Source organism: Hippoglossus stenolepis, chromosome 6 (genome assembly GCF_022539355.2).
Source record: "Hippoglossus stenolepis isolate QCI-W04-F060 chromosome 6, HSTE1.2, whole genome shotgun sequence".
NCBI lineage: Eukaryota > Metazoa > Chordata > Actinopteri > Pleuronectiformes > Pleuronectidae > Hippoglossus > Hippoglossus stenolepis.
Window position 1 is genome coordinate 4,382,094 of NC_061488.1, and position 12,973 is coordinate 4,395,066.

Sequence of the window (12,973 nt, forward strand, 5' to 3'; positions counted from 1 at the left end):
ATAAAAAGCTAAATAGGCAAAAGCTGAAAGTGAATTTAGATAAATGAAAACAATAAAAAGCAGCGCACCATGTAATGAGAGGCAGGGACGTAACAAAGGGGGTCCGACAGTGGTGGGGGTGTTTTCCAGATGTGAGCAGGCGAGTGTTATTGGTGTTTATGGATCTTATTAAGGGAAGTGATATTTATGAGTATGTGATATTATGAAAACTTGATGGACTTGATTTTGACACATTTCACAGTCAAAACCTGCTTTAAGGTAGTTTTCAGTGTGTAGATACTTGTGTAGCTTCAACAGGACAGTAAAGCTCTTCTTTGTACTTTTAAACATTTAAAGAAAATAAGGGCAAAGTGCCATAGAAGCTCATGTGATGTAAAAAGAAGATGTTTAAACAAATTGTTTTAAATTTCAATTTCCCTGATTCATATTAATTAAATCAGACTCAAGCAAAAGGTGTTTACAGACGGTCTGACAAACAAAGAGGGAGAAATGAAAGAGAGGGATGAGCTGCAGGTGATGAAATTAAACACAAACATACTCCCTCCCTCTCTCTCACACACACACTCACACGAACAGACACACAAAAGCGATGAGAGACTTTCCCAGAGCTCCAAATTAAAGCTGATGGCCACAGAAACCTTGTAATCACTGGTGGTGCCAAATTGCTGCGGAGACGAAGGGGAGCAGAGGAGCAGATGTGTGCCAGGATACCTTAGGATGATTTCTTAATAGCTTCATAAATCCATTCATGCATCACACACACACCAACGCCACTGTCAGCAGGCGGCTCGGCTCCACACCACAGGCCTCGACGCACCTGCTACACAAACACAACTTTGTAGGGCCCGAGGTATTTCTCTTTCTCGCTCCACCGTTACGACCGGCAGACGACTACAAGTGTTATTCTGGTTGTGGGGACTTCACTCCGCCGTGTGGACAGTGATGCAGACTGTGTTGGTTAATAGAGTTTTGGGAAGACAACAAAGCCACGAAACTGCTGACGCCCGTGAGATTCCTCCTTTCATTTGTGTTTAGCCTTTTTCTCGACGCCTTCCCCTCCACAGGGACTCGGCCAAACTGCTCAGCTGGCTGCAGCCCTCAGCTGCAGCCAGGCGCGCTCTCAGTTAATTACAGGCCCGCTTCTGTATGACTGCGCAGTCAGCAGGTTCCCCTCCAGTTATTGTGAGGGGGTGGCTGAGCTGAGACTCAGAGCTCCCCCTCATTATCTGCTCAGCACTTACTGGTCGTGTGTTGTGCTGGTGTGTACCACCCCCTGTCAGCCGAGTCAAGTACTGATTACTCTGCACAACCACATTGTAAAAAAAAAAAAAATGTATTTGGATAATTGACAGTCAGCAAAAAAAACAATCCATGCATGGGACATATTTTGGGCGACAATACATTTCCATAAATTAGACTGACACTGAAGATTATTGTTGGTATTTGTGTCGTATTTCTTCTGCTCATCTCCAGCGCAGCTCAGAACATTTCCTAAAAGAGGTGAAAGTACCGTTAGTTACAGAACAGAGTAATGGCTTCATGATGAATATAAAAAGGAAGTAACTGTCATTTTACAGTGTATCGGCCTGAATAGGCAAACAAGTACATACCTGTTCCAAATCCAGCTCCTCATAAATATCAATGGGGAATTCCTCTCCTGCGTTCTGTGCCTGCAGCCAACAACGGACACATACACAGTGTGATGTTATAAAAAATAGACGTGACTTGGTAGAATATTCGTATATTTTAAACTTTGGCACTAACTATCACATCATCTGTTTTATTAGCTGCTTTATTTTCCAGTTCAAAGCTGTGACACGTGTGTGTAACCTGCTTTGTCAGCTGCACTCGGCAGCACTTAATACGTGGCCTGACCTTGGTATAACCTTACAGCTCCTGATATTCTGTTGACCCTCGTCGAAGCAGATAAGGCGACAGAAGCCGCACTAAATAGAGGAATTTCCCTCTCGGAGAATAAATCAGGGTGTTACAGTCGTGTTAATCTCTCCCCGTAGCCCTGAGCTGAAACCTCTGAACAGCAGGTGTTTGTTTGTGATGTTGTGGAAAAAGGATTTGTATGATAAAGTTGCTTTATACAGCTGGGGCCGACCTTTAGGGAGACGCGCCTCTCTCCAGAGGTGTGTTGAGCAAACAGAACGGCGTCGTGGACGGAGAGGAAGAGATTACCGCGGGCGATGTTTCCGTCCTCAAACGCTCCTCCGGCCTCCAGCTCCTCGTGCACCTGGGCTGCAGGCGGACAGACAGCAGACATCAAACAAAGAGCTGCACACGACCAAACTGACTCTGCCTTATGTTCATTTGGTATAAAGACAAATACAAGGATAGGTATATTTACATGTTTGCAAAGAGAAATACTCTGAGTTGAGATTTTACCTTGAACATTAGCCAGGTACAGTTTGATCCCCAGCATCGAATAGCTTGAGTTCATCTGAGAGGGAAATAAAAAGACAGAAGGTTGTTCATCAACATTCGGAACAAACTACAACTGTATCCACAGAATCATAAAAGGTTAAATCAGGACACTTATTCTCCAAAATCAAACAATCGTTTGCCCCCACAAAGTTTTATAATATTAAAACTTTTTACAGCCTTTCACGATCAAGGGAATATACATTATTTTATTTTGTCTATGTAATGTAGATGTTTCTCTTCTCTTCCTGTGTTCTCTTGTCTCTTTAACATGAATATTTCAATGTCAGAAATGAGAAATTATGAACTGTAAGGTTAGTTCATGTTAATTCAATATAAACATTTGCTACATAAATTATTTTTAAGTCAATTTCAAGCTCTCCATTTTATTAACATTACACACCTGAATAAAAGTTGTAAAATGACTTTTACTAATTCAATAATTCTTTGTCATCGTGCTATGAAATTAGATCCTGTAAATGTAACGAGCAGATACACAGCTACGTAATATAAACGTTTCAGTTCTTAATTTCATCTCAGCTCAGTTTCTGTCCCTTCAACTGAACTGTCCTAAAATACAGAGCCTAAACATGTATAATATCAAACCTCTCATTCTCAGAGTGAATGTGTCAGTGCTGCCAAAAAACAGATTATGACCTTTATCAGCACTTTGATTCCCATGAGATCAATGAAGCAGACGCCTGCCAGGTCCAGGACGAGGGTGTGGAAGGGCATGGGCTGGGACTCCAGGGTGACGGCACAGGGACTGGACGGCTCCGGCTCGGACGTCTGCTCGCCCAGCTCAATGTCACCGCAGTGGAAGTTGACGTAGCTGGTGGGAGTTTCGGGGGAGCTGGCGCTGCCGTCGCTCATATCAAAGTCGTTCTGCAGTTCGAGCTGAGATATGGTCTGTGGAGGAAATACAACCAGGAAGGTCACAGGTGGAAACGTTTCACAGTTTGAATATGAAATGTGGAAAAGGTGTCGTTTCTGCTCTTGGTCCCACCTGAACCTTCATGTTCACCAGCGAGCTGGGCTTCCTCCTCCTCGTCTCCTTGTCCTTCTTGTCCTTCTTTTCCTTCTTGTCCTTCTTCTCCATTTTTAATTTTTCCTTCATCTCCTTCTCTAAGAACTTCCGCTTGGCCAGAATCAGTTTGCCGGGGTCCAGTCCGGTCTAGACACAAACATGCCTGTGTAAACACTCCTGCTCAACACATTCAATTCAAACCTGCTGAACCGTGAACGGCAGCAGAAAAAGGTCGTTAACTCACGGCACCTTTTTGACGACCCTCTGCCGAAACATCTCAGCATTTGCAAAATAGAGCGGTGAACAGTAGTTGACTATTTTCACCCCCGTTATTGGCATGACCTGCGGATTTATTACAAAACTGTTAAATGCAGATCACCAACATTAAATATATATTGAGTAAAATATCAAAAGAATAGTTTTAATACCTTCGTGTACACCTTAGGATTTATGTAGATATCTGTGTCCATAATCTGGACCATTGCCGAACCGTTACGACTACAAGGAACAAAGTAATAAAATAAATCTTCCCTTAATATTTACTCTGCTTCATTGTATTATTAATTGTTGGTTCAATTACATAACTTATTTTATGGAGTTTACTTACAACTGTGTCTTGAATATCACGACCAGGATGGAGAAGCCCACCCCGATGGCGACTCCGTACGGCAAGCTGAGAAAGAAGGTGGCCAAGAACGACACAACCCACACGCACTGGGAGAGAGAGAGAACAATCGAGTGAGGAGAAAACATATTGTTTTGTGTTGCAACAATGCAAACAACCCATATGTTTAACTTACACAGTCTAACTTGCTCTTCTTCCATAAGTAATAGGGATCCGAGAGCTGCAGGAGCGTGTTCTTCAGGTTGACGGCGATCAGGGCTCCGAGCACTGACTGAGAAATCAAACACAAATTATTAATCACGACGACATTTTTCAAAACTGTTGTGTGTTTAATGTTTCAAGGTGATAATGTCACACCTACTTTGGGAAGTGGTTTCAGGAAGGCTCCCAATGCAAGCATGGTAACCATGACAACCAGCATCACACACAGACTAGCAAACTACGGGAGGACACATGTGAGCAGTAGTTAGTAATTTGACATGATACTTATTAATTGAATTACTGTTACATGTTAATTTAATAATGACATTTCTATAAAGCTTTTCAAAACCAGAGTTAGTGTGCAAAGTTCGAAAATCATAGAAAAGTCAGACACAACTCAGCAATGCAAAAACAAAACAGATAAAAGAACAAGAATAAAACAAAATAAAAAACAATACAAACGTCTTCCTATATACAGGTGAGTTCATAACTGCTTTTTAAAATGAGGATCTGATTCTGCAGGTTTGATGTTGAGGGGGAGTTTGTTTCGCAGCGTCGAAGCTACGACCTTAAAACCATGAGGCCACTTTGTTTTAAACCTGGATCGTGGGACTTGTAGTTCATTTTTCTGATCCTGTTGTTGTTGGAGTAAAGCTCTGAAGTACAAAGCGGATCCAGACCATGTAGGGATTTAAAAGTGACCAGTAGAATCTGACCGCGCTCACCTGTGATGTCCCCCCGGCGTTGTCCACAGCCAGGGTCACAGACAGAGCGCAGCAGATCACGTGGATCTTAAAGAACGACCCAAGGAAATTGCTGCAGCCAAGCGCCAACATTTCCTGTAGAGCAACGTGCAACCTTTCATTCATTTTGTTTTTAATGAACTATCAAAAGAGATGGTGTTATTTTCTACCTGGTTGGGATCCACATCATAACCATGCTTGGCTGCCAGAGTCCTGCCCATCGCCAAGTTGATGACATACCCAACTATCGCCAGGGAGAACGCTGTGCCCAGCATGTCTTGCCACTGACTCACTGTCGGCAGGATCGGAGCCGGGAATCTGGAAAATGAAGAGAAGCAATCCATGTGGTGGATTGTCATGGATCGCAGGAGTAATTTAAATCAAAGAAGCAGCCGTTGATCAGGAGCTTGCTGACGTGTGCTTTACCCCAAAGGGATTTCTCCCACGATGTCCATGTGGTAGATCTCAGGAAGGTGCAGCGGGCCTGAGATGGCCGTGGCCACCACCACCTGAACAGGAGGAGGGAGAAATAACCATCACCTTTATATTGATGGACCCAGTTGATGAAACTGAACACAAAACTGAAGAGAGGCACTTTTGTGTCCTTGAAGAAATGAACACACTATATTTTACTTACAATAACGATCTCCATGGGGACGGGGAAGGGCAGTTTGTGGCGGTAACGTGCGCTCAGCTCCTTGACGACAATCAGAACCACGCTGCTGACCAGAGCAAATACCAACGACGCTACGTTGGTATCAGCAAGGCCGGCTGCAATATCTGTGAGAGTCTGTGGCAAACAATTACAATTACATATTACCGAAAAGCCATTTTGATTGTCTTTTATTCACTATATAACACATACTCACATAGACCACAGCCAGGGGGCCACTGTACGGCGGCACTTTGATGCCAAAGATGTACTTGAGCACGGAGATGAGGATCTGTAACCCTGCAGCCGTCATGAAGCCTCTGACGAAGGACTCTGACAGATAGATGGCAACGAACCCAAACTGCATGAAGCCAAAGCCAATCTGTGTGGACAAGAGTCGATTTTAGATGGAACTGATTCCTCTTTCATTTCAGTTGAAAAGACTCCGAGGGGAACACGTACCTGTATGATCGCGGTGAGGCAGGCCAGAGTTCCAGATATCCCCAGACGAACCTCATTCATCATCTCCGTGTCCACCACTGTGGCGTTAAGAGTGGCGTTGAAATGACTGAAGTCCGATTCTGGGGCCAGCTGGAGACACACGATTCCCACCATAATGCTGAGGACGGCGAAAGTGCCTGAACACAGAGAGCAGTGATGTCACATCGAATTTCCTTCGCCCCTTATGCTGCAAACAGGGCCGAGTCGGGCCGAGTGCAGCTGATCTGCATTGTGCCGCTCTGGCAACTTATCACTGTCATCCCACCAAATCGCAGCAGATAAATCACTCTGATTTACCTGGGACCATCTGGTGAGCGGTGCCCATGAAGAAATATGGGATGAGGGGGAAGAAAGAAGAATAGAGGCCGTTGACGGGAGGGAGATTTGCAAGGAGGGCGAACGCCATGCCTGCAGAGAACAGAAACCTTTTTATAACTGTCGGATAAATCACAAGGAGGCACGAAGACTGCGTTATACACTGGACGGTAACGCTGATGCAACTAGCAGCGGTGGACAGGTATTACACAGACGCGTCAGCAGAAAGAGGAGGATTGACTGACCTTGGGGAACCTGGATGGTGCCGGCGCTGACCCCGCTGATAACATCACACAGCAGGCTGTCTTTTGCTTTGTACTTGGGCAGCCAGCTCAGGATGGGCAGGTGTCGGAATAACAGGCTCCTCAGTCTCGACTTGGAGCATCTGACAGAAACAAATGGGAGAAACTCTTGGAAAAGCTCTGGTTTTCTTGTTGCTACTGGGAAACTGTTGTATAAACTTTGTGTGGAGTCACAGCTGCAGGGCGCTTCACTGCTTGATCACAACTATCATGTCAGACGTTGGGTCCGATCCCTCACCGGGTGCAAAGCTTGAATCAAATCTTTACTTTCAGACCAACACATTTGTCATTTTCCTGTTGTTTGAGTGACAAAAGCACTTGGTCGGTCTTAAAATGAGTCGTCAGGTGCATTGATGGTGCATCGCTGTCTAAAGGCAGCGGAAAAGCGATTGTGTGTTGCAGGAGCATGGTTGAAAAGTGCTGGACTTTATCTCTTCATTAACCATTGGTGGGTTTTAGGTTTAACATGCAATAAACCAATCAGAGTGCTATTTGCTGTGGTGGATTTCAAATAGGCCAGATTTGCCAGAAATACTGCGTCACCGACTTCTCACAAGGTTTATGTTATTTGCAGAAAATGACCCCAGCGTCTGAAACCTGTAAAGATACGTGAGTCCCACCGGGTGTATGTCACGGCTCGTGTGGTTCACGGTGACTGTGTGGTGACTTTGTGATTCCGTACCTGAAGAGTTTCTTTACTTTCTCGCCAACAGGAAACTGTCGACTCTTCTTGTCAAACTCTCTGTCGAAGTCTGGGAGGTTATACGCCGGCCTGTCAATCACATAACGTGGGCGGTCGACGTGCATGGCTATAGAGTATAAATTCATATTTAAACCATTATGAAATTCAAAGAATTACCATAAATAACATGCAATACATCTTCACACATTGATATTAAAACATATTCATCAGTTAAAGTATCATATCAAAGCTAGAAACACCTGCAAACTAAGTCAAGGCAGCATCATCATTACATTTCTTCAACAAAATTAAAATATGTAAGTTACAATTTATCCCTGACTCTCATTTTTTAAGAAGTGCATTTTTAATTCCTAGTCTGAGTGACCTCAGAAAACCTTTTTTTTTTCATACTCTGTCATTTTCATTTAAGAGCCTAATCTGACCTTGACGGATGAAGGACAAGGCAACAGGTCGGATCGCTGCTAAAATATTTGATCAACAGCAGGTAAATAAAAGCACACGCATGAGTTCACTTTGTCTTCATTAACACTTCACTTCACATGGAGAATAACATTTTTATTTATTAAATCAAGTCTACCTTGTTTTATATTTCAGAACAAAATTAATTATTAATAAGAAATAAGGAAAATTGGAAATTGAAAACATATTATTTCACCAACACTGTTAGAAGTGGTTAATTGTCAGGGCACAGGGATTATAGGAACTAAAACACAACGGACAATAGGTTATAGATTGATTCCCACAAACCAGTCTTCACCTGCATTTATCAATAAAATAATTAAAGTCAAATGTCTACACATCCGTCTCAACACTATTACGACAATATCAGTTTGAAAACACTGGTTAATGTCAAATTAATAACAGTAAAAACAGCACTGCACCTTATTGTTGAAGCAGGAAGTCTGAAGGCATTTGGCTCAGACGTGTGTATCAACACAACTTGGTTTGATTTCTTATCAAGTTGCGCTAAAGACCTTTTTCACCTTGTAGGTGGAGCGTATGAAAAGCTTGAAAAAAACTCAGCAGACAACGTGATATAATTAACAATAAATGCATCTTTAATGGGTTTGGTTTCTATACACGTGGATTTCTCACATTCAATCTCCCATCGACAAAAATACAAATGTACATGTTTTGTGGTAGAGGGTAGACGAACGTTACAGCCGGAAGTAAACTACTCACAAAGCCTAGTATAACTTACACAAATCATAGTAGGTGTAACATAAATGATAGATAGTGTATAAATAGTGTATTTCATCATTAAAAAGGGTGAGACATGAAGGATAGCATGTAAAACATTTGTATTTTTTGCCCATTGTAACAGGATTTGTGTGCAAAACAATGGGGCCAAAGACTAAAGTGCAATTATTTATCAAATCAATTTTATCTCTCTAGAGGAATGTCTCAGGACTGCAGACAGGAAAAAGCATGGCTCCCCCTGGTGGAACAAAAGATGAAAAAGCAGAAATTCCACAGGAATGCCTTTTCTCCACCGTTTCAAAACTAATGAAATAAAAAAGCTGAGGGTGAAGTAAGGAAATGAAGAATCGCTTCCTCCTTAGGGTTGTAACAGGGTTAGTATCTTTAAAAAGCTACGAATGAGAGAGAAACCGTCTAAATCAGTGGTTGAATTAAAAAAATATATCAATTCTTCAAACTGCTTCATTGATGATGAATATCAGACAGACAGTGAACGACAGAGACAGTCTGGACACGTGAATATTCTGTGGTTCAGGGCCGGAGCTATGAAAATGCCTGTATGGGTAAAAATAATCAAGCACTCCAAACACACACTGTCAACTTAGCATCATCAGCGTGGTTTCAGGTAAGTGGTTTTAGTTTTGGTTCGGAGAGTACTTTCATTTTAACGACTGCCCATTGAAATAAAAACCTGTTGTGGAAGGGGGTTTCCTTTTACATATTAGTATTTTCTAAGATTGAAACATCCAAAAGATAAAATGTGTCTGAAAATCTCTTCATAAATAGCCTTCAGCAAGTCACGCAAAAAATAAGTTCCATTCTTCAGAGGTTCTGATTTATGACGACGACAGGAATATAATATGTAGGTCATTAAAAGTAGGACAACGGGTTACAATGCAAATACAGAACTTGTTAAGCGAGAGCAACAGGTGAAACTCCATGTGGGGAAAAAAAGGTCAGATGACTTTTTTAATCTAGCCACGTCTGGGTTTTTTTCCTCCTCTTTGTTACAAAAAGCTCTTTGACCAGCTCCTGCCGGAAAATCTAAAACCCCTCAAAGTCCATCGGAGTCTATAAAATCCATCCTGACTAGAAGTCGCTGAGGATGCTGATGTCTGCGAACTCCTGGCGGTATCGGTACGAGTACAAGGCCAAGAGGAAGGACCACTTGAGAGTCAGGAAGCTCCACACGGAGGAGAGGTACAGGCTCCTCGGGTCAGTGGGAGCTGTGGGACGGGAAAAAGTCAAGTGATGAATACTCTGCTCTTATTATTATGAACGAGGAAGAACGGAAGGGAGGGCTTACATTGCTTCTGTGTGATGGCGAGGGTGAGGAAGGTGATGAGGGCGGTCAGGGCCAGGATTGAGAAGAGCACGCCGACAGCAATGAAGAACTTGAGCCCCTTGAGCCAGGTGCGCCAGTAGTCCTGCAGGTACATGATGTGTGTGACGAGAGCCCAGACCGCTAGAACTCCTGTCAGGAGACAAACACACACGGCAATGAGATCCTATTCTAATTTAGAGCCAATTGTAAATCAACCACTGTGGGAACTGTTGGGTTTGGCTAGAAAGTTAAAGTCTTGACCTCATTAAGTTATGATTTGGCTCGTTCAAGTGGACTGAGCAGAATCTTTCATTACAATCGAATCTTAATTTTGCCACTGGACTTTTGTGAGAATCACTTTTTAACCTCGTTTAGATAAGTGCTATACAAATAAAGTTATTATTATTATTATTATATACTGGAGCTGAAACTAAATTACATTACAATAAATCCATTTCCTGTATTGTTTTGTGTGTGAAAACAGCTAAATGTGCTCAGATGAGAAGCTTCGAGTAGAAAACGTTTCTGGAACAATTTCTACAAACATTGATCCATGAATAAAACACATACTTGCAGATTATTAGACAAACTGATTAAATGTCTACATGTAGCCATGGCGATATGTCAACTAACGCTGTCTTATTGCAAATGTGCTTATAGGTTTATTGAGTGGGCCAATAACTAACAGGACAGAAAAGTTAAACTAGTTTAAGTTTTGTCAAAACAGCAGAGACATTGTTGACATGGTGTGTAATTCAGTTTCTCCAGAGTTTAGACCAGATACTCATCTTCCTCCAGCCCCACATTAGCTGTATTAGTATAGAACACATTATTATTATCTTTAATAATCATAATAGAATTAGATCATGCTGACAGATGCTGAGGAAGAGGAGGAAGAGGAGGATAAACCCCACACCTGATCATATGAATAAAAGTGACCTTGCAGCCCATCAGGTTGTTTTTTTTTTAAAAGCTGCTGACACTAACAAAGAACTGACACAATAAATCATAAGTTATAACGAGTCTCGTGACATGATGGACATTAAACAAAGAAGAAACACAGACACGAGACACTTCTCTCCATGTTATTGTGTGCGAGGTACCTGACAGGCCTCCCATGGCCGCCGTCCACGGCTGCTTGTAGGCGATGTTCCACACCAGGAAAGCGGAGAGACCCACCAGGGCCCCGAAGGTCGCGTACCCGATGCTGATGTAGATCCTGTTGAATCCCATCGTCACATAAAACTTCGCTTGGAGTTAAAAAATACGTGTTTGTTAAAAAAGCAGACGAGGTTTTAAGCTAATTCTTCGGGTTAGCTCCACATTGTTATGCAATTTCCTGGCAGGGAAACAACCGGATGAACGTCCTGGATCAGCTGGCGGTAAAAACACGGTGCTTTTTTTTTTAAATATGTACCTGACCCGTGGTTCGTGTGGTTTTAACGGGAATCGAACGGAAGAGGAACCATTCGAGTCTCCGGCTAACGAAGAAGCTACAAACACATCAAGCTAGCTGTTTATCTCACGGGCCTCAGAGATGACAAGAGGACACGAGAGGAGTCGCCGCCAACAGGGCTGGTTTCCGGTCCGCAGCCCGACGACAAGATACATCGCAACAATCACGTTTCCTTGACGTTATTTGTGATTAATTCTGCTTGGTTCTTATTAAACACATGGAATAAAAAATATAAAGGATGTTATGATGAAATAAATTAGTCTGACGTGGTGTTTTATGGCTTTTTTTCCTCAAAGGCATCGATCTGTTTCATCTTTGATATCTTTGCTCACAGGAAACCCGCTTCTAAATTTAACATCGCCCCTAGTGGAGGAAAAGGGGAAATGTAATGTCACACCTCTGATGTCATCGCTCCATTCTGAGCACGTGCCTGGGTTGTGTTCAAGTTAGTTTTTATTATTCAACATTTAACTTCAGACAAAGTGCACTATTAGTTTTTATTATATAGTATTAAACGTCATGCAATATGCATTAAACACAACAAATAATATGTTTGATAAACTTTATTGTCCAACATTAAAAGCAAAGAGACAGCAATGAACAAAATTCATTCCACAATGGTAGAGATAACAATGTGGTATAATACAATAAAATATATCAATGAGGTGTAATGTTAAATCAAAAAAACTGAATAGCAAAGGGATTTAAACAAAAAACAAAAAACAAAGACAACAAAAAGGAGGCAATGTACTTAACAGTTAAAAGAGCAAGACTTGGATATGGATGAATACATCATTTAAAACCTTTTCCCTTTTACCTTTCAGTGACATAAAGAAGTTGACAAAGATATGTGTAAAACACACTGGGGTGCGATGGGGTAACACCATACACGTATAGATATGATATTTTCCCAGAATAATTGCTTCTGGGATTTAGAAACATTTCATAGAACCTATAAATCAAATTATCATTTGCCTTCTAAACAGAACTATAGTTCTCCTCGGTTCATTTGTGCATTTTCCACGGTCCTTTGCAGGCGTGTTGATCGTAGCATGTTGGAGAACAGCTCCTCTGTACTCAGGATGCCACAGTGTCTCCTGTCTCTTCATGACTCCATGTGGGTCAGACCCTTTGCTGCAGGAGATACTTTTTTATGACTGACTGTATGTTCGGGGTCACTGCAGGAGTTAATTAAGGACCATGAAGTTATAGAGTGGATGTTAATTGATCACTCATGAGGCCATAAATAGCCATCAAAGCATTTTCCTTAAACACATGACACAGTCAGTCAGAAAGAAAGAAAACAAAAGACAGACAAAAATTAAGGATTCACAATTTGAAACATATGTATGTATATCACATCTGAATAAGACCCTGGGTAGATGAAATCAGGCAAGAATATAGTTTCCCTGCAGGAAATATTAAAGAAAAATGTTATTATTAACTGGAAGCAATGTTTTACAGATTCATTATGAAACGGCAATGCCACACAAA

General features: G+C 41.9%; 2 protein-coding genes across 2 annotated transcripts; both read right to left on the bottom strand.

The window, feature by feature from the left end:
- Nucleotides 1-1,956: 1,956 nt before the first annotated feature.
- Nucleotides 1,957-7,603, bottom strand: LOC118111254 (solute carrier family 26 member 9). Its single transcript, XM_047340390.1, has 18 exons — nt 7,479-7,603; nt 6,740-6,879; nt 6,477-6,587; nt 6,141-6,316; nt 5,896-6,060; nt 5,664-5,816; nt 5,453-5,535; nt 5,197-5,344; nt 5,009-5,122; nt 4,444-4,521; nt 4,258-4,353; nt 4,065-4,171; nt 3,886-3,955; nt 3,707-3,799; nt 3,455-3,604; nt 3,088-3,327; nt 2,395-2,449; nt 1,957-2,247 (listed from the first exon to the last, which is right to left on the bottom strand). Exons 1-18 carry the CDS (start codon nt 7,601-7,603, stop codon nt 1,988-1,990), a joined length of 2,364 nt encoding a protein of 787 aa, XP_047196346.1. The 3' UTR covers nt 1,957-1,987.
- A 931-nt stretch (nt 7,604-8,534) lies between these two features.
- On the bottom strand, nt 8,535-11,612 carry slc48a1a (solute carrier family 48 member 1a). The gene is made up of 3 exons (XM_035160027.2): nt 11,127-11,612; nt 10,006-10,173; nt 8,535-9,925 (listed from the first exon to the last, which is right to left on the bottom strand). The coding sequence occupies exons 1-3, from the start codon at nt 11,254-11,256 to the stop codon at nt 9,789-9,791; spliced, it is 435 nt and encodes a 144-aa protein (XP_035015918.1). The 5' UTR covers nt 11,257-11,612; the 3' UTR covers nt 8,535-9,788.
- Between the last annotated feature and the right edge of the window lie 1,361 nt (nt 11,613-12,973).

Excerpts from the sequence above, each read along its gene's own strand:
- LOC118111254 (XM_047340390.1), bottom strand. The coding sequence starts at position 7,603 with ATGCACGTCGACCGCCCACGTTATGTGATTGACAGGCCGGCGTATAAC. Across the intron at positions 5,345-5,452 it reads GTGGGAGAAATCCCTTTGGG|ATTCCCGGCTCCGATCCTGC; the intron begins GTAAAGCACACG and ends TTCATTTTCCAG. Across the intron at positions 4,354-4,443 it reads TCCTGAAACCACTTCCCAAA|TCAGTGCTCGGAGCCCTGAT; the intron begins GTAGGTGTGACA and ends TTGATTTCTCAG.
- slc48a1a (XM_035160027.2), bottom strand. The coding sequence starts at position 11,256 with ATGGGATTCAACAGGATCTACATCAGCATCGGGTACGCGACCTTCGGG. Across the intron at positions 10,174-11,126 it reads GGCCATGGGAGGCCTGTCAG|GAGTTCTAGCGGTCTGGGCT; the intron begins GTACCTCGCACA and ends GTCTCCTGACAG. Across the intron at positions 9,926-10,005 it reads CGCCATCACACAGAAGCAAT|CTCCCACTGACCCGAGGAGC; the intron begins GTAAGCCCTCCC and ends CCCGTCCCACAG.